Source organism: Medicago truncatula, chromosome 6 (genome assembly GCF_003473485.1).
Source record: "Medicago truncatula cultivar Jemalong A17 chromosome 6, MtrunA17r5.0-ANR, whole genome shotgun sequence".
Taxonomy (NCBI): Eukaryota; Viridiplantae; Streptophyta; class Magnoliopsida; order Fabales; family Fabaceae; genus Medicago; species Medicago truncatula.
The window spans coordinates 14,039,922-14,066,806 of NC_053047.1; the positions used below are offsets into that span (position 1 = coordinate 14,039,922).

Below are 26,885 nucleotides of genomic sequence, written 5' to 3' on the forward strand. Positions count from 1 at the left end.
AAAATAAAAATTTCATAAAAAAACACTCTTCATAATTTTCAAACGTTACATAAAAATAACGAAAAGACGGACACGTGAGTGCTTGTAATGTTATTAAAGTGGATAAAGATTTTTTTTTTAAAGAAAACTTCAATTGAAAAATTGATTTAAACAATTTATCCCAAAAAGTCATTTGAAGCATTTCATCATTTTCTTACCACTTTTTTGGGATAACAAAATTTTAAAAAATGTCTCAAATTATTTTTTCAACATCTTTTAAAAAAATTGTGAATAATTTTTTTAGAAAAAAAAATATGTGATTTTTATTATTTTCTTTAGTAAAATCTTCAACAATAATTATTATTTTTTTACTAGCGAAAAGACGAGCACTACGTGCCCGCCTTTCCGATCTTCTTATTGCGTTAACGTTTGAAAATCAAGGGCATAACAAATCAACAATCTCTATTATTCTCTATTTCAACGAATCAAACTAACTATGATTCTCTATTTCAACGAAACCAACAATATAACAAAAAAATATAATTTAAATGCTTATTTTTTTAATGACACCATTAACAATCTCTATTATAAAAAAAGTTGTCGTTTTAAGGGTATAATTGGGATAATGAAAAAATAAGTATAGATACAATCATTTAGTTTGTTACACTTTTTAATTGATAAAAGAAAAAATTGAACATTTGTGTTTGTTACACTTCTATTTTAATATTTAAATATTTAAATTTATTCTTATCTTTTTGTTATATGTGTTTGTATTAAAAATCAAGAGCATATTTTTAAAACTCGGCTCGGTCATCGACTCGGCGGGGTACTGAGTCAATGGTCGAACCACTTAGTCATTTGGTCGAACTGCATGACTGATCCGGAACTACTCGAATGACTCGGTTAGATAACTCGGTCTTTAGATTAAATTTATATAATTATTTAACCGGATTAACTCGGTGACTCAGTCACTTTAAAAACTAAAATAATGACCACGGTAAAATAAGATAAAAAGTGTTACAATTAAAAAACTAATATTATACTAATATTTGTATATATATTAATATTAATATAATATGTAGATTTTCTAAGAGAAATATATGATTTTTATATTTATTTTTTAGCCGAGAGATGATATTATTATTATTATTATTATTATTATTATTATTATTATTATTATTATTGTTATGTTAATATTATATTTAATAATGATGTGGTCTTTTGAAAAGAAAATAAAACGTTGTGTTCATTTTCTTTAGAATATAAAAACGTAATATATTTATATATATAATATATTTCAATTTATAACACAAATAATCAGCTGTTGCAATGTCTAAGTTTTCTGCTAATCAGATTAATGTGTCGACTCCTGCTGTCTCCAAATTTTTTCATATTATTTTTGATTTTCCTACTAAAATCAAATTAGTGGAAGCATTTATTGTAGCTCTTGCATTGGAAATCCGTATTAATTAGCATTAATCATGCACTAATTAACATAGAAACCGGCCGAGTCACCGGTTTTAACGAGTTTTACTGGTTTGCACCAGTTCAATTACATGGCCGATATGATATTAGGTTCGAACCAGCATACCCACCGGTTCCTGGTCGGACCGGCTGGTCCGAGCCGATTTTAAAACTACTCCCTCCGTCCCAAATTGTATGACGTTTTGGGCATTTCACACATATTAAGAAATGTAATTAATATTGTGTGGGAAAGAGATATTATGAGTTGTTTTACAAAATTGTCCTCAATAAATGATATGAGAAAGATAAATGAAGGAATTGAAAGAAGAGAGAGCAATAAATAGTTAAGGATATAATAGGAAAAGTAACATTAATTTTTCATTGGTATTGTAAAGCGACATATAATTTGAGACAAATATTTTTTCTAAAGTGTCATACAATTTGGGGCGGAGGGAGCATGATCAAGGGCATCTTTGAAAAGAAAAAATTCAATCCAAAAGTGCTGAAATGAGCGAAATTTTAAAATTAAATTTCTCTTAAAACAGATTAGTAAAAACATAAAATAAAAGCCTAAATAGAGGAAATAAACGAAAATAATCTTGGACCTATTTCACACACAGTTCACACCGATTCTTCTTCCAAATTCACGATCCTTGCTTGTTAAGAAAGAACAAAATCATTATCACGCGCACTTTATATCATCTTTCTTAGGTATAATTACACATTTACCCTTTCCTTTTTCAATTTCTTCTTCGTTTTTTCAATTCGATTCTCTAATATTTAATTTTTGATTCAGTGATTTTGATCGAAAGTTGAAAACGTTAACGATGTCGATGCTCAATTCGTTTTTCGCTCAGGGTTTTAAGGCTTCTAAGTGGTACTCTTTCTATTTCTTTCGTCTCTTGATGTTAATTTTTTGTTTTTGAATTTTGTGATAATAGTGATTTTTTCAGTTGTGGTGAATTATTTTGGATAATTTATCGTTATTTGAATCATTATTTAGTCTCTATAATCATCTCAAATCTTTGTTTTTGGTGTCTGTAATAAATTTTTAGTTCCCACCTATGATTAGACGTGTCCTGTGTCAGATACGTATTATGTATTATGTCTGACACCGACACACATGATTACACCGAATATTATGTGATTTTTTCAAATTATTAGCAGTGTTGACAAGTTGGTCTCCGTGTCATGTCCGGTGTCTGGACAATGTAATTTTGTTTTGTAGAGATTAAATAGTGGGTTTAAAGATCCCCAGGATTTGGCCTGGTGGTTAGGATGTGGAACTTAGGAATGTGCTTCTCTCTAGGTCTCAGGATAGAATCCTCTAGGTGTTGGTAGTTTATGTGTTGGGCTAGTGCGTAGAGGGATTTGCTAGGGCTTCAATTGGACCCGCTAGTGGATGGCGGGATTGGTCATTGGTGTCCTGGATTAGTCGGTCCTTGGCTGAATACCGAGTTTCCAAAACAAAAAAAATTGATTTAGGAACTAAAAACAGAAAATGTAAATTTGATTGGACTAAAATACTTCACCTTTTGCTGAAAAAAGCTGCTTTTTTAATCAATTGTTAGTGATTTAGTTGGGTTTTTATAAGGGAAATTGCACCCATGTTGTTATTTTTTTATCACTTAATATTTCACTTCTGCACGTAATGTCTGTATTTACACCTTGTTGATTCTTTCACTTGTTAAATGTTAAATATGGTATCAGAATCACCGCAAATTTGTCCTATAAGTACAACTCACATGGTTAAAGGATATAGGGACATTTGATACGATGCAGGCTCAAACCCGCAATTTACCATTTCTCAAAACTTGGTGTGTGTAGGTTTCACCGACAGGATCTGTAGAACCAAAATAAAAGAAAGAATTGTTGCAGATTTGGAAGTGATAGACGGGTAGGTTCTGCGATGTACATGATTAGTCTTTGTCATGTTACTCTTTGTTCATTAGAAAGTAAACTTTCAATTCCATCCCCAAACTACTATTAACTATAAAAAATATAATAATAGTAAAAAAACTATTTATAAACCTTCAAGTTAGGTCCTAGTTGCTTTTAAAAATATAAAGAATGATATTTCAGGAACAAACTTGATCGATTGAAATTAGTGTAGGGACTACTTATTAAATTTCTACAGTTCACAGACCAAATAGTTGAGAGAGTGAAAGTTTAGGGACGAATTGAAGGTTTATTCTTGTTCTTGTTTCTATTGAAGGAATCCTTTCTTTCACCATTATAAACATAGATGTGTACCATTTTACGTCAAAGTTTCAGGTCCTGTACTAGAGTTGATCTTAAAATATAAAGAACCTACTGTCATAGATTTAGAGGCTAACTCAAACACACAAAACTAGCTTATAATGTGAGGATTGTCTAGGTTTTATAAACTCTATCTAGACCATATCTCTTGTCAATTTGATGATACAAAAATGGATCTAGGATAAACACTGGTACCATCTTAGGTTCATGGTATAACACAACCCCACATGTCCGACTTTGAAGGTGAGGATTACCTAAGCTTTATAGACTTTATTAGGCCATATCTGTAGCCAATGTGGGACTTGAGTTTCTTTCAATATAGTGATTACATGAAAGAAAGTACATAGTCATGGAGGGACAGAAACATAACTTTTTACCATAGTTTCTAAATAGACTGGATCTGTAACTATCTTCAAAGCAACTAACGAAGTTGGTGGTGGAACAAATTGCGAATGTAATGCTAAGAGAAGTGTAGTTAAGGTTAATGACCAAATATATACAATATACGTCTTTCTATTACTTATAGTAACTAGTAAGTATTAGGGCCAACATGGTCCAGTATGGGTATCGTCCTTGTGATTGTGGCAGGTCACTTTTAGAGAGTCGCATTTACTGAGGTTCAGCCTTCTATTCTCAGCTATTAAAAGCAACATTAATATGTTCCACGGAACAACTGCTGGAGCGCTTAAATGCTTAGACTTGGTGTTCCTTCACAATCTCATGATGCATTGGTTAACACGGTCTAATTTCTGCACAAAAATTCCCTCGTCGCGCATACACACAAATGTTGTATACAAGAATTCAAGATTTTAGTAGCTAATCAAGTCCAAACACAGATTTACAATGCTTTTGGATTTGAGTGCACTGAACTCACCATGAGTGCTATACAATGTTTTCCCAGAGATATTGTACTGTGCTATACAAATTTTAGGGCTCTTGCTTGTTTTCGTGGGAACGAAAGAAGCTAAAGCACATTTTTTCCTGAAGCAATGGTCAAAAGACGCAGAATGAATGAGAAGCTTTAGATATTTTTTTGCTCTGCTCTTGCAGTTTAAAGAAGAGTGTAATTTGTGCTAATATTAGGGGAGTGCCATTTCTATTTTCAAATTAGAGTGTGCACGGATAACTTTCCCTATTATTTAATATTTGTCAGGTGATTTTCTAATATGGGGTGCTTTATTCTCTACTGGGCACATTTTACTTAAAGCAATCAAATCCTAATTGTTCACATTTGAATTATATTTTTGAGTACAGTGTTTCTCTTACATTTAAATAATTATTGTTATGCACTAGAGTTCTGTTTATTGCCATTTCTTCCTTTACGTTTAAAATTTAATAGTGATTAATTTAAAAATTTACATTTAAATAATTATTGTTATGCACTAGAGTTCTGTTTATTGCCATTTCTTCCTTTACGTTTAAAATTTAATAGTGATTAATTTAAAAATTTCACACTTTCAGCAAAACTCTGCTTAAACTGTCAATTCCACGGATAAAGTTACTCAGAAACAGAAGAGAGAATCAATTGAAGAATATGCGACGTGAGATTGCCAAGTTACTTGAGACTGGTCAAGAAGCCACGGCTCGCATTAGGGTATTACCCAATTGCATGTTGCATATTTATTTAGTTTCAAAATTTTAAACCAATCAGGTTTCAAAGAAATCTTTTTGACATTTTTTCTATGGTGCTGCTATTTATATATCTATGCAGGTAGAACATATTATTAGAGAAGAGAACATGATGGCCGCTCAAGAGATCCTTGAACTATTTTGTGAACTTGTTTCTGTCCGCCTTCCAATAATTGAATCTCAAAGGTATTTTAGCGATCGAATGTAAATCTGGATGACTAGCTTTACTTATTATTTGAATTTTCGTTATAGTAAATGTGATTTACATTCAAGCTAGCCGTTCATTACAAAACTGATCAAATAGCTAGTATGGATGATGGATCATTGAACAAACAAAAAATATATTACCTATTGGTGTATGCAAAGAATGCCAGTATATCACTTAGGAGGAACTAATTGTTTCTCTTAGTTAATCCCTTTGTTTGGTATGTTTAGGGACTGTGTGCTCTTTTGGAAATGTTTTTTCTTTCTTTCTTGACAATACATTCTTCTATTTTTGGTTCTAGGTTGTATGGTACTGACAGAGCTGTTAAAAAACTATGTTATTAACCCTCCAGATTTAAGGAACATAATTAACAATGTTGAGCTCCCTTCAGTTTTAAGAAAAACACATACACACACTAGTTTCTTATAGAGAACATCATAGGCTTTTAACTGAATTTAGACTTTCATCTTTTATGAGAAAAAATCAAAGGAAGAGAAAAATCAAGTTGGAAATATCCAGTTTTTGACTTTTGTCCGCTGTAGCATCATTGCTGTTACTTCTCACACTATACTATATGTTTTTGTTTTATTTTGGTTTGGTTCTCCTTTTTTCCTTTGCTTATTTCAAAGTTCTATTAGCATGTTCTCTATTTTGAAAATAAAACATTGATTCAATGGCATCAGTGTCCACCAAATGATGTGATATATGGGGGTCAAACATGGAAAGAATGTACGCACTGCAAAGAAACATACATATATTTATGTTGATTGATTTCTTCAATAATTTTACACAGTTATTAAGAATGTTTGTACTACATGTAGTTGGGTATCATATGGAAAACTAGGAATCTAGTTCAATTGTATGTATTTTATTTAGAACATGATAAGTGCTGCATTGTTTAATGGAGTTTTTAATGTTGTTCTGGTGCCCAATTTTTTTGTAAGTATGTGTTATGATTAAGACCTATTCATTGTTACAGTTGAAGCACAAAAAGTTAATCATTACCGTTTTTATTATTTTGTATCTAAAGTTTTAATGCTGTGCAGGGAAATTCCCCTAGACTTGAAGGAAGCTATATCCAGTATATGTTTTGCTGCCCCAAGGTGTGCCGATCTTCCAGAGTTAATTCAAGTTCAGCAGCAATTTGCAACCAAATATGGGAAGGAGTTTATTTCTGCTGCTACTGAGCTTAGACCAGATTGCGGTGTTAATCGCCAGGTTCCGTGAATTTTTCATGATATACAGACTCTTGATTTTCTTTTGTGCATAAAAACATCTTACACAACAGACTATTTTCTTGTATGTCGTTCTTAATGTGAATTTCAATTGTAGATAATAGAGCTTCTGTCAGTTCGTGCTCCTTCACCAGAAAAGAAACTCACTCTTCTAAAAGACATTGCTGTTGAACATGAGCTAGATTGGGATCCAGCTACTGCTGAAACTGAGTTCTTTAAAAAACATGAAGACTTACTGGTAAGTATTATTCTGTAATACTAACTAGAAGGGGAAAAAAGATGATCATCATATACTAAATTTGTTCTTTCACGTAACATTATCTTACGTTACATTCCTCTTCTTGTCAGAATGGTCCGACTGAATTTTTTGGTGGGTCAAAATTGCCCCTTGCTGAAGAAAAACATGACGAGGAGTTGTATTCCACTCATGATGTTCATGATACACCGAAAAAAGAGCAGCTTGATTCTGATTCTGACTCTGACATGTTAGATTTTCCTGAAGTTCCTAAGACATACGTCCAGATGCAATCTTTGCCAACTGCAAATTTTGGCACAGCTCCTGATACGGTTACACCTCCAGGAGGTATGCCACACCCTGAAGTTGATCTTCATTCATCAAGTCATTCTGAAGATTTTACAGATTTGAAGCAGGAACATGTTGAATCAACAGTTCACAGAGATGAATCACATACTTCATTTGGTAAAACGGAAAGTAAACAATTTTCGCCATTCATCGCGCCTCCATCAGAATCACCTGCATCATATAATCCAGGGCATAGTGACTCACCTACCTCCTTCCCAACAGAAAAATCTATCTCCTCTCCATCACTATCATCTGCACCATATAGTGCAAGGCATAGTGACTTGCCTCCCTTCACTTCAGCTGCAAAATCTGAATCTCCTCCGTCAGAAACGGTTGCATCATATAATGCAACAAAGCATAGTGACTCACCTCCCAAATTGTCAACCACGAAATCTGAATCTAATGTTGACTTGAATGATGTTGTAGCTGCCGCACATGCTGCGGCTGAAACTGCTGAGCGTGCTGCAGCTGCAGCACGTTCAGCAGCTAGCCTTGCTCAACTTCGTATTAGTGAGCTTACCAAGATGAGAAGTAATGAACATATACCTGACAGTAGCTCTGAGAATCCATTTTACGCTGGAGGCAACAATGAGACTTCAACACCAGAAAGGGATCATAAAAGTGCTATAGGTAACCCCTATGCCAATGTTTTTAAGGATCATGATATTCATGAGGATCATAATGCTTCCATAGGTTCTCATTCATCAAGTTTTCCTTCATTTGACACACTCAAGGAAGATTTTGATTCTTCCCCACCCACTGATCGTGTTTTGGATGACAAATCCAATAGTCACCAGCCTAAGAGACTACCTTCGATGGATGATGACACATATTTCTCGTATCCCAACTTATTTAACTCTCAAAACTCAAATGTTGGATCTCATACTCATTCAGATAATAGCCGTTCCACTTACGATATGTAAGAGAGAATTATCATTCCAACCACAGAATTCCTTCAGACTGAACTCGGAAATCTTGCTTGTGAGTGTGTTTTATGCTGCTGCAGAGTCCACCGTTTTTTTGTTTTTCTTTTCAAAGAGCATGCGATTCCCGTCTATACTATCTTCATAGTACATATACTACTGGCTGGCTTTGCATAATGAACAATACCGAAAATATTCAATTGCTTTTGTCCAAAAAGCCTTCCTGTTTGTGCCTGGTGGGGCTGCTATGGTGTGGAAATCTGGTTGTTCCAGAATAAAACCATTCAGCTCCGTTTTTCGTTATTTACATTATAGGAGGCTACGGGACATGTAATACGTTCGAAACTTCATTTGTAATTATTGTAAACTGTTGCATATTACAGTGTGAGTGTTATCCCTTTACTTAAATGCATTCAAATTTATCACATCTTAAGGTTACTCATTGTAACACACTTACACCTATCACATATAAACATTGAGGAGAAGAGACTGACAAGCATTAATTGTGTTCAAAAATCTGGTGTATCATCAGGCCTATCAACCATTGCGGAATATGGAGAATCACAACTCAAATACGTATTTTCTTCACCAAGAATCAATACAAAATGTAATTATTAATCTCATCAACTATCACATTTTTAGGTGTTAGTATAGCTCTATCCTGATAAAACGATGGATCATACATATTATGTTGAGGAGATGAAGGTGTTAGTATAGCTTTATCCTAAAAAAACGATGGATCATGCATATTACGCTGAAGAGATAGATAAATGCACTCAACAATTGATGCAATAAAATCGTATAGATTTATATCTTCATCATTCATTTTTTTCAATCAGAATTATGATGTTTGCTAGTATATAATTTTGGGAGGGACTAAAATGGACCATTGTGTCACAACATATCACATTTTTCATTCAATATCCATTATACACTCTTTCACCAATGTTACACAAATGCCAAAGAAAAAACAAAAACGGTTTTTTGTGGTCTAAACATTACACACAGTGCAGCACGTCTCTGCCCTCAGCCTGCAAATTCAAGCCTTACATTTTGTCATCTTCCTCAACTAACATTCACCTTAAACCTAATGCGTGACTATAAATATCAAACATAACATACTACATATACATAAAACTTAAATGTAGAATGATCATCAACTTCAATAAACCCAAAACTCTTTAGAAACCCAAAACCCCTTTCCTTCTCTCTATGTGTTCTGCTGGTTCTTTTGTTTCTTTTGGTTTTGTGTGATAACTTTGGAGTGTCTCAAGTTTTTATTCTCATTGTTTTATTTTGTGTTCCTTTTCTTAACATCACCGTTTTTTTTCTTTTCTCACAGATTTGTCCGGTATAATGTTCAACTAAATTAATAGTTAGTTTTAGAGTTTCCTTAAATTCTAGGGTAGATCTAATTTAAATTTGATATAAGCATAAATTTGTCCTGGATAAAATTTTCTTAAATAATTGTATATAAATAAGTATAGATATAAAATTAATTCAATTAGTTTTGCGTAGGATTACCCCACTAAAGATAATTCTACCCGAAATGTGAAATTCAAACTTCGGTTTGTTATATTGTAGGAGTCTTACCTCTTCCATTAGACCTAAACCTCTATGAGTACGAAAAACATTACCTTGTAAATCAATTAGTTTAAATTAAGTGTAAAGCTCTTGACAAAAAAAAAATTAAGTTTAAAGTTCAAGAAAAGAAAACTACACAAAAGTTTATATCCTTTTATATTGATATGTAAGTATAGATTTCCATTTTTTGGTTGTTCATTTTATGGGTTAGTAGGTCTTTACCCCCTGTAATATAGGTCATTTCTGATTTTTCTTCCTGTAATATTTTTTTTTTTATTTATCCCTTGTAGAAATTTTTTGTTTTGATTAACCCCTCTAATAGGCCAAACAAAAACGAATTTTTTTTGAAAAAATAAAATAAAATAGATTTTTGTTTGGCCTATAACTTTCCCGGGAACGCCTCATTTATAAAAAGATAAAAGTTTTAATATTAGGCGAAAAAGATCTAGGAACTAGGTGTCCATTCACAATTCTATTAACGATTTTAAGAAAATGAGAGAGTGCTTGATCAATAATGTGTTTGTTTTAAAAGACTCACGTGATGGTAGATATCATTCAAACATTTGCATTGACCGTTATTTTGATCACAATGAGATAATTGTGGTTGAAACTAAAACATATGATGTTTTCCATTTTTCTACTTATAGCTATCATCGGTGAGCTATTTAGCCATAGCAAACATCGATAATAACGATTATATTGAATACATAGTTTGGTGATTTGATTTGTGTCAAGTGTAACACTTTGGAATTTCTTCTATTATATTTTGAATATGCATTTTTTTTTTGTTTTCTGTGTATATTCAAAAAGAAATAGAATATATTCAAAAGTGTTGCCTTTGATGCAATTTATATCAACCTCACTATGAATTCAATAAAAGTGGTGTTATTGCCGTCGGTTAAGGCTAAGAAACTTCATCTACGACACCAAAGTAGAAAGAGAATACATCTTCATGCTTCATTAACAAAAGTTTGAGCAGTTATGACGAGTGACAGTAAAAATGTTGAAATGGTTTCTAACATTACATAGATATTTTGTAAAACAAAACAACGATTGACTGAGAATTTTCTCATTGTTTCCAAAAGAATCATTAAGGTCCAACATGATTAATTCGTAGATAGTTTAACCTGATTAACAAAGCTTTCTTTTTACTGAACGAACTTTCAATATTAAGGAAAATGTTCAGAACTTCAAATAAAGATGTATTTAACCACATGACTTATGAGGGCACAAAAGTGGATCGAGAAAGTGGAGCGAACGATATGAGGGTGTAAAAGAAGGACAACAAGGTGTAGAATGTCTTACCATGGTGAGCCCGAGGTACTACTTGTTTACAAAAATTGCTGTTTTCTATGGGTGAAAATAGGTTAGGTCGAGCTAGGCTTTGCAAAGCTTAAGTCTGGATAGCGGCCTATCATAGGCATTCTTTTTAGGTATGAGTCTGGCTTTCTGAAAGCCTGATACAACCTTCTAGCATGTTCAAAAGCATATATCTTATGAACATCATTAAATAAGCAATGTGATATAAGTTTTAATAGACTAGCTAACTAATAAATCAATTAAATTAAACTCTTTTTGATAATTAACATGAGGTTTTAGGGAATTTGACAATATGTTGTATCATATTTCAATTCTAGTTTATAATAATACATTTATATATGTAAAAAATTAATGTATACTAATAAGCTTAAATTACATAAAAAGTTAACATTTATATTTTAATTCAAAGTACAAAATATAATATAATAATAAATAATATTTATTCCTGTTTACTTAAATAGGCAGCCTAATAGGTTTTTTGAATGGCCCTGGCCTGATCTTTTAAGCCAAATAGCTAGGTTTCGAAAAAAGTCTAGCACTTCTCTATTTAAGAAAAAAAGTCTGGCATGGTCTGGCCTGTCGTAGGCTAGGCCCTAGGCCCCTGTAGGCCGGCCTGACCTATTCTCATCCCTACTCTTCTCTCATACACATTTGCTCATTCTCATGTGAACTGACTAAAATACCCCCAACGTTAAGAGATTTCCATTTTATGGTTGTTCCTTTTATACCCTTCTTTGGATTTGGACCATGGATTAGCTCATCAATCTATGCTACTACGATAACTATTTTCCTCACCTTGAACGCCTCATCGTATATAAAAATATCAAAGTTTTAATAATCGACAAAAAAACATCTAGGAACTAGTTGTCCCTTCACAATTCTCTTAACGAATTTAAGAAAATGAGAAAGTGCTTGATCAATCACTGAGTATGCTTTAAAAGTCTCTACATTATGGTAGATATCATTCAAACATTTGCATTGAGGTTGAAACTTAAACATATGATATTTTTCTATTTAGCAGTCATATGATGAATATCCTTGGTCATATCAAACATCAATAACAACGGTTATATTGAATACATAGTTTGGTGATACGATTTGTGTTAAGTGAACACTTTGGAATTTCATTCTATTATTTGTTGAATATGCATTTATTTTGTTTGTGCATATTCAAAAAGAAATAGAATTAGATTCAAAATGCAATTTATATCAACCCAGCTATTAGTTCAAGTAGTGTTGTTGTTGTCGGTTACGATTAAGGGACTTCATCCATGATGGCAAAGTAGAAAGAGAATACATCTTCATGCTTCAATAACAAACTTAATTTTCACGACCAAAAAAAAAAAAGTTAATTTTAGAAATTATGACAACCGACAATAAAGATGTTGACAAACTACCGAGAATAAATGATCAACCGACATTATATAGAAAAACACTACTTGAATTAAGAAAAAAAATTAAGAAACTTCTTATTGTTCTTTTCTCTTCAGAAAATCAAGAAACTACTTGGAAAATTAAGAAAGTTTCTTAATGTTGACAATCTCTTTTTGTTCTAATCTCTTGTAACATTATTTCTTTTCTTCAGAAATTTTCCAATTCATCTGGCACAGAGTCAATTCATAGGTCAATAACAACCATTGTCAAATAAAATTCACACTTCAATTGAAATTATTTGTTGCTAAATGGTTAAGTGATGTTTAATAGAATTGAAAATTTACAATATAAAATAACAGAACCCTAAATTTTCAATGGTTGATTTTCATGTGATATTTAGTCATGTTAATTTACCTTTGGGTCGATTAATACTCTTGTTCAATTTCTGAAAAAATAGAATCATAATATTCTAGATTGGGTATGAAGATGGAGCCTATTTCGATGTGAAAAATAATTACATATCGGTGAAAGTTGTTTTTCGTACCTCTATCCCGCTTTCCCACTTTTAAGGTCGGCCGCTACGCACCGCTACCTGGATTGACTACTAAATTGAATATAATCCAATTAAACGAGGTAAAGGATGACCCAAGTAAACATTATAAGAAACTATTTTATGATTTACAATTTTTGCATTGCTACCCAAATTGTCTCAATTAAGACGATCATTATCTGTGTTTTCGGTGAGCAATTGAGTAGCAATTTTATAGTTGACAAACTTTTTAACAATTCTTGATGGTTTACAATTTTATGGCTTGAAAACATCTTCATAATTGAAATAACATAATATCACTTCTAGTGTTCTGGGTGGTATGATACTGACATAATTGAAAACATTGCGGAAGAAAGAATTAATTGTGTTCAAAAACTCTGGTGTATGTACATCATACGACCTATCAACCGTTGAGTTGTTTGAATGGGGAGAATCACAACTCAAATTCGCCTTTTTCTTCACCAAGATTTAAGACAAAATATAATTATTGATCTCAACAACTATCACATTTTTAGGTGTCAGTATAGCTCTATCCTAAAAAAACGATAGATCATGTATATTATGCTGAAGAGATAGATAAATGCACTCAACAATTGATGCAATAAAATCACTTGAGTTGTGAATAAGCAAATCATCTGAAATCTGTAGCCATATATCTTCATCATTCATTTTTCAATCAGAATTATGATGTTTGCTAAAATGAACCATTGTCCACAACATATCACATTTTTCATTCAATCTCTTTTATACACTCTTTCATCAATTTTACACAAATGCCAAAGAAAAAACAAAAACGGTTTTTTTGTGGTCCAAACATTACACACAGTGCAGCTAGCACTCCTCTGCCCCCAGCCTGCAAATTCAAGCCTTACATTTTGTCATCTTCCTCAACTAACATTAACATATTAACAACAAAACATAGCCTCTTGTTCCTCTTCAAACATAACATACTACATATATATACATAAAACTTAAATGTAGAATGTAGAGTATTCCTCACTCCATGCATGAATCATCCAACACCCCTTTCCTTCTTTCTGTGTTCTGCTTGTTCTTTTGGTTTTTTGGTTTTGTGTGCTAACTTTGGAGTGTCTCACTTTTTTATTCTCATTGTTTTATTTTGTCTTCCTTTTCTTAACATCGCCATTTTTTCTTTTCTGTTGCAATGTTAAGGACAGATTTGTCCGGTATAATGTTCAACTTTTTATAGTTAGTTTTAGAGTTCCCTTAAATTTTAGGGTAGATTTAATTTAAATTTCATATAAGTATAAATTTGTCTAGGAAATTTTTTTTCTTAAATAATTGTATATAAATAAGTATAGATATAAAAAGATTCAATTTGTTTCACATAGGTTTACTCCACCAAATCGAAATGTGAAATTCAAACCAAAGTTTATTGAAAATGAAAAGCATTACCTTGTAAATCAATTAGTTTAAATTAACTGTGAAGTTCAAAGAAAGAAAAACACTACACTAAAGTTTATATCTTTACATATAAGTATAGATTTCCATTTTATGGTTGTTCCTTTTATACCCTTCTTTCGAGTTCTAGCTGGGTTGCTGTTGTACGTTTTTTTGATAATTGGGGCCATAGTTTTTTATTCTGCTGGTTTATAAGTTGTAACTGTGTTTGGGTGTTGGCTGGAGTGTTTTTCTACGGACCTTGACCATTTCCTTTGTTTTGTCTCTAATCCATGGTTTTTTAGGCCGCACGCCAGTGCCTTTGTGGCGCCAAAGGCAGATGCCTTTGACAAAACAGGTTGTGTCATGTGTTTCAGTGCCTTATATTTTAATAAAAAATAAATAAAGTTGATCAAACGGGAAATAGTGAAATATTGATGCGTTTCTTCACCTTCTCTTTCTTTCTTTGGTTCAACCGACCATCCATCACTCACTGTCCCCCGCAACCAACTTCCGTGCCGTCGTCCAATTTTCCACCACTGTCGCAGTTAGAATGTAAGAAAACCCGACCCAGAAAGTGAGATTTGAATAATTTGCAATGAAATGCAGGAAGAACACAACCAAATTGAGCAATAGTCACTTTAAGTTTTAAGATTATATTCAGGGGAAAACTTAACTCGATAAGAGAAAAATAGTTAGAGAAGATTACGAATATAAGTGAAGGAAAACATAACAATACCCCATTTTTTTTTATTATTCTTTCTTCTTCTTCTTTTCACAAACTGGTTTTTTTCATGGTTGTGTAATCACTTAGAACGACAACGGCCAGTGGTGGATGGTCAACGACGCGGAAGGGGTGGCGGCAAACAGTGGTGGGTTGAACTGAAGTTGTAGAAAGAGAGAGAGGAAAAGGTGAAGAAACACGCCATATCCTTCGCTCTTTCACGTTTAATCAACATTTTTTCTTTCTTTTTTACTAAAAATAATGGTTCATAACACGCGGCACAACCTGATTTGTTCAAAGATACATGCCTTCTTGCCACAAAGGCAGTGAAGTGCACTCCTAGTTTTTTTTTTCTTTTCTTGCGATGCTGGTAGCGAGGCAGTATGCGTGACCGGACAACTGCTTTGGTTGTTTTGCTGTCTGCATGTATATTTCGGTCTCATCATTTATTTATTTATTTATTTATTATTATTTTTTTTTTGTATTGTATTGTGTGGGTTTGGGTCTTTTTAAGCCGATATGGCCATATACAATACTTGTTGTATCGTGTGGTCACCTACAAATCGCGAGTGGCTTGTGATCCTTGCACAGATTCGACGAGAATAATATTTATTGTTTAAAAAAATATTGATCCTTTAATTAGTTTTCTAGTTTCATTTTGGTGTCTTAATTAATATTTGCTATGCTTTGGTCCTTTTGAATATATTTATGTCGGTCAATTTAATCTTTTATGTTGGTTTTTAACCGTAAATGTCTATTATGCAGTAACATATTGGTGGTCCATCGTAGATCTCATTAATTTTTTTAATTTGAATAATTTGATCTTTTATTTTAATATAAACAAAACAAAACCATTGGATCTTACACGTCCATTAAATCTAACACCGAACCACCAAAACCTAATTTATTTTACTTTTTTTTTTGTCTTCTTTTACCAACTTATTATTCGTCATCATCAAAACTTCACCATCTTCATGAAACAAACCCTGGAGAAAAGAAAAAACACCCTAAACACAAAAACGCATCATCATCATATTCAATGTTCGTATGATACATTCCTTTTAAAATGTATTCTATCATTAAAAAAAAAAAAACACTAACAAAGTCAAAACGAATGTGATAAATGAGGAACACATGATCATCATTAAACAACCAACTTGAGCTGTTGACGCAGAATGGAAGCAAGGGTTAGCAAGCGCTTAGCCTAAAAGATAAACAGACAGATTGCAAGCAACAAACCTATTAAATAAGGGTTTCCGGAATCTAACAGAATTGAGAGAAACGCTTGCTAGCCTACGCTTCGTACTGCGCCAGTTGTGAATAAGCAAATCAACTTAAATCTATAGCTTTATATCTTCATCGTTCATTTCTCCTATCAAATTATGAATGTTTACTATAGAATAGAATTTTGGGAGGGGTTAAAATGGACCATTGTCCACACCAGATCACATTTTTCATTCAATATCTATTATACAATCTTTCAGCAATTTTACACAAATGCCAAAGAAAAAACAAAAACGGTTTTTTTTTTGGTCCAAACATTACACACAGTTCAGCATGCCTCTGCCCCAGCCTGCAAATTCAAGCCTTACATTTTGCCATCTTCTTCAACTAACATTGACCTTAAACCTAATGCGTGACTATAAATATTAATAACAAAACATAGCCTCTTATTCCTCTTCAAACATAACATACTACATATATATACATAAAACATAAATGTAGAATGTAGAGTAATGCTCTCTAGTAAAATTGAAGAGAAGTGATAGAGAGGAACAAAGAGGGACCTCACCCCATGCATGAATCATCATCAACATCAATAACCCCAAAACTCTATAGAAACCCAACACTCCATTCCTTCTCTCTATGTGTTCTGCTGGTTCTTTTGTTTTTTCGGTTTTGTGAGCTAACTTTGGAGTGTCTTACTTTTTTATTCTCATTTTTTTATTTTGTGTTCTTTTTCATAACATCACTGTTTTTTTTTCTTTTCTCAAAGATTTATCCAGTATAATATTCAACTAAACTTATAGTTAGTTTTAGAGTTCCCTTAAGTTATAGGGTATATTTTATTTAAATTTGATATAGGCATAAATTTTCCATGAAAAACATTTCTTAAATAATTGTATATAAATAAGTATAGGTATAAAACAATTCAATTTGTTTCACATAGGTTTACTATGTGAAGATAATTCTATTCGAAATGTGAAATTCAAACTTTGGTTTATTGAAAATGAAAAGCATTACCTTGTAAATTAATTAGTTTAAATTAAGTTTAAAGTTCATAGAAAGAAAAAAACTACACGAAAGTTTACGTCTTTTTAAACAGGGGCGGTTTCACCACCCGGCGACCCCGGGCGGTCGCCCGGGCTCGATCGATAATCAGTGGCGGATCTTCCTTAGAACCCATGGTACCGTAATGTTTCTATATATATTATATCCGGCATATTATTTACATATTTTCTGGTTAGCGCAGTGGAAAAGCAATTGCTTTTTCTCTCAGAAGTCGCGAGTACCGTAATGTTTCTATATATATTATATCCGGCATATTATTTACATATTTTTTGGTTAGCGCAGTGGAAAAGCAATTGCTTTTTCTCTCAGAAGTCGCGAGTTCGATTCTTCCTTCTTCTCCCATTTTTATATTTCTGTATATATTTACTTTTTTGTCAAAAAAGTTCCATAGAGGGAATCGAACACACACCTTTGGGCCATACTCATGTAAATTAAACCACTACAGCAGTTAACATTTTTGATATATTTTTCAAACAGCTTAATATATATTTCATAGAATTTTGGTACCCCCGAGAAAATAACTCAAGATCCACCACCGTCGATAAATCCTTCAAACAATTTAATATGACGATCCTTTTTTATTTTTATATATGACTATTTATCTATATATATATATATATATTTATTTTTTTTGAAGGAAGGAATTTATATATATTATATCACATGTGAATTTGCAATAAATTTTTCGTCCAGGCTCTATGTAATTCCTGGCTCCGCCACTGTTTTTAAAATGACAGAGTGCTTGATCAATCACTATGAGTTTGCTATAAAAGACTCTAAATGATGGTATATATCATTCAAACATTTGCATTGCTATTATTTCGATCATACCAACGTAATTGTGGTTGAAAGTTGAAGATATATTTTTCTACTTTATCGGTATGATAGAGATATTTTCGTTATACTCCCTCCGTCCCTTATTATAAGACCCTTTTGAAAAAATAACGGAAATTAAGATAGTGGATATTTGTATTAAATATGTTTGTAATTACTATTGTTTTTACAATTTTATCCTTTAAGAGAGAGAGGTGGTTTATGTTTTCAACATGTTATTTATTGTTGATTGAAGAAAAAGATTTATAATAAATAGGGGCATGTATGTAAAGAAATAATTAATGTAGTTGGAAATAACAAATGAGTCTTATAAAAAGGGACAAAAAAAAATCTCAAAAGGGTCTTATAATTAAGGACGGAGGGAGTAGCAAACATCAATAACAACCGTTTTATTGATTTTGTGATATGATTTGTGTCAAGTGTAACACTTTGGAATTTCTTCTATTATTTATTGAATATGTATTTATTTTGTTTGTGTATATTCAAAAAGAAGTAGAATATATTCAAAAGTGTTATCTTTAACACAATTTATATCAACCTAACTGTAAATTTAAATTTAATACAAGTATTATTTCCGTCACGCCTAGAAAACACCGTCATGGGGACTAAAGCTGAAAGAGAGTACATCTTCATGCTTTAATAGCCTAAAGATAGAGATTGGAAGGAAGGTTGAAAATACTCCAATAGCCTAATGTGATGTATAAACATCAAAATTATTGTATTATCTAAGGTTAAATATGTTTTTGATTTTATAAATATACAAACTTTTTATTTTAGTCTCTTTAAAATTTTCTTTCAATTTTTAGTCCCTATAAAATATTCAATAACTACTTTTGGTCCCTATTTTTGAGTTAATTTTTGTATTTTTTAAATCAAATTGTGCAGTAATGTGTAGAATATCATAAAAAATTCCCAAAAAAAAATTAGAATTTATTAACAAAATCAAAATTAAATATGAATTTTTAACCATCAAAAATCTAAAAATTCATATTTAATTCATGTTTTGTTTAAAAATTTTAAATTTTGTTGGGTGAGATTCTTATAATATTATTTTTTTTCGTAAAATGTTATTCAAAAATATGAATTCTACATATTAGTTTACTTTAATGGAGGGACAAAAGGTGAAGATGAAATATTTTTGGGGGACTAAAAGTTGAAGAAATTTTTTAGATGGACTAAATTGAAAAGTTGACATATTTATAGGGACCAAAAACATATTTAACACTATTATATATATGTAGCAAATTTTCTATTAAAGTTATAATGAAATATATTAATTGAGCATCTTAGTCTTTCCCGCACAGGAAATGTTAGGAGAGAATTAAGAGAAATAAACAACAGTTACATTAGCGATCCAAGAAATGAAAACGTAAAGGAGCCACAATACCGGCTCGCTAAAAAAACAAAACTAAATAACAACTCCCAAACACAAGAGTATTAAACCACCACATATGATAGTTGAAAGCAATATCAAAGTGATTTGGCTTCAGCAACCAAAAAGATCGAAGCTTTATTTAGTTTACTCACTATACAGGTGTTATGAAATCAAGGCGGTCTTTTATTCAGCTTATTTGGCTTATGACCATTTGGATCATATGGAATGAAAGAAATGCTAAATTATTTAAACAAAAAGAGCCATCTATAGATCAGCTACTAGACAAAGTAAAATATTATTCTTTGTGGTGGTTGAAAGCCAAAAAGGCTTGTTTTGCATTTGGTGATCATATGTGGTGGTCGAGTCCTATGTCGTGTTTAGGCGTTGGATAGACTCTATTGTATCTTTTGTGAACTGCATTTTCTCGGTGGTTTTTTGGCACACTTTGTGCTAAAGAGATCATTCTTGCAGTGTTATTATAATCCATCTTTGCTTGTTTTTTTTAAAAAAAGATCGAAGCTGAATTTGCAACATATATGAAGCAAATGTTAAATTGGAAATTTTTTTTTTTTGCCCTTATTTAATTCCAAAAATACAAAAATGCCCTAGTTTTGAAAAAAATTGCATAAATGCCCTACTTTTCAGAAATTTCTGGTACCTTGCAACCCCCACTTGCGGGGTACCTTAAAAAAATTTAAAAAATTAACTACCCCGCAAGTGGGACTTGCGGCCTACATTTTTTTTTTTTTTTAAATTAAATAACTACCACTTGCGGCCTATATGTTTTTTTTTTTTTTTTAAAATTAAATAACTTGCTACCCCAACTTGCGGGGTATTTAATTTTTTTTTAAATTTTTTTAATACCCCGCAAGCCCCACTTGCGGGTTTGTTTTTTGTTTTTTTTTTTTAATTTTTAAAATAAAAAAAAATAATAAAAAAAAGAAGGAAAAAAAATAATAAACATATTAAATATCATGATATCTACAATTATTATAAATGCCCGGCTGTCCCACACCCTCGTCTTCGACGATTTCTTCCGCGATTTACTTGAGGGTCATGTTGGTCTTCGTCGTTGTTATCTGCAGCTGATTGTATTTGACTACCATAACCCAATGACAATGACACATCGTGTTCCCTTGTTGGCCATCCCATATCCAGAAATTGATCACTAGAGTTCAACAAAGCCGGAGAAAAGTGAGATAATAGGTTTGTTGGTGTTGGTGGGTGGTTGTAGTTTTGGTTGGTGTACATTGGGTATTGTGGGTTGCTGTAGGGGGGGTAATTGGTGTTGGACGGTCCAGCTTGGTTTGGGTCATTATAGGAGAAGTAGTTGTTGTTGGATGCGCCAGCTTGGTTTGGGTCATTGTAACCATAAGTTGACTGATAATGGGGCTCATATGCATTTCTCGGGGAGGTATATGGTGGTGGTTGGATGATGTTTTGTTGGGGGGTGTCGAGAAATTCATACATTACAGAACCATGAATGTTTTGGGTTGTATGTGGTTGGGATTGATGATCTTATAGTTGAGAAAAAATGTCTTGATCCCAAAAATCATCATGAATTGGTGTTTGGTTGTTGCGAATTTCAGGTTCATGTTCCGGCTCTTCTTCTTCGGCTTCGTCTGGATCTGAATTTGATGGGTTTGTTTCAATTGAAATCCTTAGACGTGGGTTGCATGTGGTTGTCAACCACTCAATATACGCATGAGTGTGGGTGAGTGATCTTGGCCGCATGCGTGGTAAAGTATGACTCCGTCGGTTGTCCCAATGTTCGCTCTCTTGTGGAAATCGAAAACCATTTGATTTGTACCACGTCTTGAACCGTTTGTCTATTACATGGTACTGTGTCATGTCTCGTGGGGGCCCTGGTATTTCTTGTGGCAGACCAAATTGGAGCTTGACCCTATCAGTTGGATGCCATTCAACTTTGTCAAAACATATAAGGTAAGTTGTTGCAGTCCACTCCCAATATTCTTCAGGTAAGTTGTTGCAGTCCACTCCCAATATTCTTCAGGCAAGTTGTGTGGAACATTCTTGTATGGTCTCCAAACTTGTAACAGGAAATGACATCCTGTTAGTGCTTTTATATTTGGGTGTGATGCCTCACACAAGCCACGATAAAGGTAAGTCAACACTGCCGATCCCCAACTATAGTTTCTTGTTAGATTAAAATCCATTAACAAATACAACCAGGAGTTGTGCACAAATAATCCAGTTGTATTAGGAAACAAGAACCCTCCAAAGAGGTATAGTAGGTACCTCCTAGTGTGTTGTATTTTTACCTCCGGAGGAGATTGTTCACTGAAGTTATTATCGACCAGATTATCCTTTAACCACGACAATGAGAGGGTAAAACCATCAGTTTTATTTGCTGGAGGAGTTATTCCCAACAATTGAGCACAAATGTTCCACGCAAGATTTGGAGGAGCCGTAACAAATGGTCCGCAAAAAGGTAATCCGAGTAACATATATACGTCTTCCAACGTGATTGTGCATTCACCCGTTCGAAAATGAAAAGTATGTGTTTCAGACCGCCACCTTTCTACAAGAGCGGTTACGATGTGTCTATCGATTTGGTAACGCCCTATTTGAGAAACCTCAAAAAATCCGGTTTGACGTAGATACTCTTCAATATGAGGACTTGGTATTATGTGTTGTCTTGTACGGGTGACGAGAGGTGCACCCTCTGCATCCTAACAAAAAAAATAATAAATGAATACAATTAAAACATAATCAAAATATAAATTTAAAAAAACATTATATATTGAAATTAATATTGAACTATAATATTAAGAGTAGTATTAATAATTAAAAAATGAAAACGACATTAACAAATTAATATTTATATATACCCATCTTCTGATATGTTCTTCATTGGATCTGTGATCATTTTCCAACCACAAGTATGCCATTACTTTATATAACTTGTTTGAAATATTGGTTGTATGTGAGTGAGTAAGGAAAGGAATGTGAGTGAGTAAGGAAAGGATTGAGATAAGTAGAATATGTCTGAAGAGTTAAAATATAGTTCTAGTATTTATAATGTAAAGTTATGTGTAAATAGGGGAAGTAGTTGTGTGGTATCGTAATGAATGAAGTGAAGAATTCAATTCATATCTTTTACTAATTCAACACCTGCAAAGCAACAACACATGCAAAGCAACAGTCTTAAAATAAATATAGAAGTGACAACTGCATCAATAAATATAGAAGTGACTACTGCATCAGAAGCACAGAAGCATGGTGTTCAACAAGCATGCTACTCAACAGTATCATATTAATCAAGTAAGATATGACTATTGCATGCAAAATACATTAATTTCTTGGGAGAAATTTTTCACCAAAATGACACATGCATGGTTGATCACGTGATGCATGCAGCGGGGTACCCCACAAGGAGGCATGGAGTTTCTTTTTGAAAAATTTAAGGCAGCATGTCACCCCACAAGAGAACATATGCCTCATTTCTGATAGACATGTGTCGATAAAGAGCGCGTATGATGATCCACAGAATGGATGGCACGATGCTCCGACAAGCCATGTTTATTGTGTCCGACACATTGCACAAAACTTTATGAGATCATTCAAGGATGGAGAACTAAAGAAGAAAGTTGAATGCATGGGTAAAAATCATATCTCTTTCCACGTAAATTCGACATTTTATTTGTTTAAAATGACACATCTAACTTTTTTCAAAACAATGCAGGTTACGCCATGAACATCCCTACATTCGAATACTACCGTTCTGAAATTGCTGTTGCAGACCGAAAGGCTTTAGCATGGGTCGACAATATTCCCAAACAAAAGTGGACTCAATCACATGATGATGGTCGACGATGGGGCCATATGACAAGTAACTTGGTAGAGTCACAAAACAACGTGTATAAGGGTATTCGAGGACTTCCGATCACAGCTATCGTGAAAGCATCATATTACAGGTTGGCGGCCTTGTTTGCTAAAAGAGGACATGAGGCAGCGGCAAGGGTAAATTATGGTGAGCCATTCTCCGAAAACAGCATGAAATATCTCAGGAATGAGGTGATTAAATCCAACAGTCATCATGTCACTCAGTTTGACCGGGATCGATATACCTTTTCCGTCCGTGAAACCATCGATCATAAAGAAGGATTGCCAAAGGGAGAATACAAAGTGGACCTGCAAAATAAATGGTGTGACTCTGGACGGTTTAGAGCGTTACACCTACCATGCTCACATGTCATTGCCGCATGTTCTAGCTTTTGTCACGACTACAAGACTTTTGTCGATAACAAATTCACGAATGAGTGTGTATACGCCGTATACAACATCCACTTCGACGTGGTTCAACACCAGACATATTGGCCTAATTATGAAGGACCGAAGGTGGTTCCCAACAAGTCAATGCGTAGGGCAAAGAAAGGTCGTCCACCAATTACTCGCATTAGGACCGAGATGGACGATGTGGAAACTGAGAGAAGATGCGGTGTTTGTAGGATGCCTGGTCATTCCCGCAAAGATTGCATTAATATTAGACATCAGTAGAAATTTAGTCTTTATTTTGTTTATAGGATGTCTAGTGATTAATATTATTATTATTATTAATATTAATATTATTATTATTATTATTATTATTATTATTATTATTAATTACGAGAAAAAATTAAAAAAAAAATCACATAAACTAACCCGCAAGTGGGGCTTGCGGGGTGTATTAAAAACATTTTAAAAAAATTAAGCATACCCCGCAAGTGGGGGTAGCAATCTATTTATTTTAAAAAAAAAAAAAAATTCATACCCCGCAAGTGGGTACCAAGGTACCCCGCAAGTGGGGGTTGCAAGGTACCAGAAAATTCTGAAAAGTAGGGCATTTATGCAATTTTTTTCAAAAGTGGGGCATTTTTGTATTTTTGGAATTAAATAAGGGCAGAAAAAAAAAAATTTCGTTAAATTGTGGTCATATGAATTTTATTTGTTCACATGCAAATCAATCCAAATAAAAGTTGCAGATTGGTCCAACAAAATAAAATAAAACCCACAAAAATGAATTTTATTGTACGTCTTTAGATATCCTTTTGTCGGTCCTCGTGAGCTTAACTCAGTTGGTAAGGACAACGCATAATATATGCAAGTTTCGACGTTCAAACTCTGGCCACCAAAAAAAAATATATATATCCTTTTGTCGAAATCTCTCAAATCGAATTTCAGTAAAAAAAGGCGTTTGAAAAGAAAGAAAAAGAGATGAATTGGATTTTTAAAAACGGCATTTAATATTGCATATCATGCAATAATATCATAAAACAAGTGTTTTGGTGGTCAAAATGCATAGAAGCAATCAATATGTCGCGGGTTTGAAATCCTTGCAGGGAATTTTTTTCGTAAACATTTTATAAACCCATCAAAAAAGACGGGATTAGGGTTAATCTGTTTAAGATTTATATATATTAAGATAAGATAAGATAAGATTAATAAGAGGTGTTATATTAATCTTTTGGCAAATGCTAATTTTTTTAATGAGACTTAGTAAGAGATTTTTTTTTTTTGACAAAAAGACTTAGTAAGAGATGTTATACTAGAGTGCAAATACATCAAAATTAAACCCAACAACTTACTATTTAAATCTTCAGATCCTATGACTTTTTGCACACCCCTGTTGAGCATTGTTATGCATAAATAGCTAATGTCTACACACATGCAAAAGTTCTTGCATAGAAGAAGACTCTACATAGGAAATGATAGAGAGATTTAAAGAAATTCTGAATTAATCCCTGGACCTTTTCCCGTACTAAGATCTGATCTTCTTCGTCCACCTCTTCCCATACTAAGATCTGATCTTCTTTGTCCACCTCTCCTAATGATCAAAGTGCTGATAAGTTGCTACAAGAAAAAGAGAATACAAATCAGAATGTGTTAATACCTTGCTGATATAGATAAAGATTGTTTGGAGCCAAAATTCGATTTTGGATTTTCCTAAATGATTTGTGTTTAACCTCATTAACTACTTAATCTGAACGACTGTCCCCGTGAAATTAACTCAGTTGGTAAGGACAATGCATAATATATATGTAAAGTCCGAGGTTCGAACCCTGGACACCACAAAAAAAAACTTAATCTGAATGACTTGTTCTATAAGGTTGATTCCACCTATTCAACAACATACTAACATTTAGTATTAACAAATTTTAGTTGTTCAAAATAGTCATAATAACTAAACTATTTTTTTTTTTTTTTGAGGGAAATAACTAAACTAATTATAAATGTGTTAAAAATATCAACTCTTAATTTTGTTTATTCATTTTAGTTTTGCCAAATTAATTATTATTTTTACTTACAAGATGATACTCATAGAAGAAATGAATACCCAAAAAAAAAAAAACATTAATCATCTCAAATTAAAAAGAAAGAATTCAGTCAAAAAAATTAAAAAAGAGAGAAATGCTTACAAAACTTTGACCATCACTCGTTGAACATTCTTTTTGTTCTGCACATGCAAGAACTTTGCCATCATCATTACTTTCAAGATCCTCTTCTGCATCTGAATGAGCTTCTACTTCATCATGTTCTTTTTTGTTTGCTTCAATTTCAAACCCTAGACATTTGAAGAAAGTTCCAAGGAATTTTTGGAGTAATGAACATGGATGGTAAAGATAAAAAGTGGCACTCCTCTCATTTGTAACCTCTTCTTCTTGATTTGGTGATATTTCTTCCATTGTTCTTCTTGACTCTTCTTTGTGTCCCATTCTTGTGCTTTAATTGCTATTCAATGTGTGTTTCAGGTAGGTTGGCAGACTTATTAATAAGTACCTTACCAATCTTTCATCAATAGTGCATTTTGTCTATTGTATTATAAAAAATATTTTTGTCTCATAAAAATTGTCATATTAATAAGTACCTTAAGAATGTCACTTTTAACACTTATTAATATGTTAACACTTTCAAGTTAACACCCCTGCAACCGACTTTGCTCTTTGCAATTTTCATCATGGTTGGCCATGGGGACCTCCAATTGTATTTTGCATTAAGAAAATTTGTATTGGAAATGCAAAATTGTTGATATTTATGGAAAGACATACTAGTTGCTTGCCTCTAATCGCATGAAATTTTTCATAGAAAGCATTGAAGAAGTCCCCTTGAGCTTAGCTCAGTTGGTAGGGACAAATGCATAATATATGCAGGGG

At 32.8% G+C, this 26,885-nt stretch overlaps 3 protein-coding genes across 4 annotated transcripts; 2 read left to right on the forward strand and 1 right to left on the reverse strand.

Moving 5' to 3' along the window:
* Nucleotides 1–2,012: 2,012 nt before the first annotated feature.
* On the forward strand, nt 2,013–8,715 carry LOC25496184 (uncharacterized). 2 transcript variants are annotated; one of them, XM_039835280.1, is made up of 8 exons: nt 2,013–2,154; nt 2,240–2,320; nt 3,271–3,340; nt 5,164–5,296; nt 5,414–5,517; nt 6,583–6,754; nt 6,869–7,009; nt 7,120–8,715. In XM_039835280.1, the coding sequence occupies exons 4-8, from the start codon at nt 5,237–5,239 to the stop codon at nt 8,275–8,277; spliced, it is 1,635 nt and encodes a 544-aa protein (XP_039691214.1). In that variant the 5' UTR covers nt 2,013–2,154; nt 2,240–2,320; nt 3,271–3,340; nt 5,164–5,236; the 3' UTR covers nt 8,278–8,715. The 2 variants fall into 2 exon arrangements, with proteins under 2 accessions (XP_039691214.1, XP_013451911.1); XM_013596457.3 differs by lacking the exon at nt 3,271–3,340 and having other exon boundaries at nt 2,063–2,154.
* A 14,730-nt stretch (nt 8,716–23,445) lies between these two features.
* LOC120575983 (uncharacterized) lies at nt 23,446–24,252 on the forward strand. The gene has a single exon (XM_039826928.1). The coding sequence runs from the start codon at nt 23,446–23,448 to the stop codon at nt 24,250–24,252; it is 807 nt and encodes a 268-aa protein (XP_039682862.1).
* A 986-nt stretch (nt 24,253–25,238) lies between these two features.
* On the reverse strand, nt 25,239–26,513 carry LOC25496185 (uncharacterized). Its single transcript, XM_013596458.3, has 2 exons — nt 26,151–26,513; nt 25,239–25,584 (listed from the first exon to the last, which is right to left on the reverse strand). The coding sequence occupies exons 1-2, from the start codon at nt 26,445–26,447 to the stop codon at nt 25,453–25,455; spliced, it is 429 nt and encodes a 142-aa protein (XP_013451912.1). The 5' UTR covers nt 26,448–26,513; the 3' UTR covers nt 25,239–25,452.
* Nucleotides 26,514–26,885: the final 372 nt, after the last annotated feature.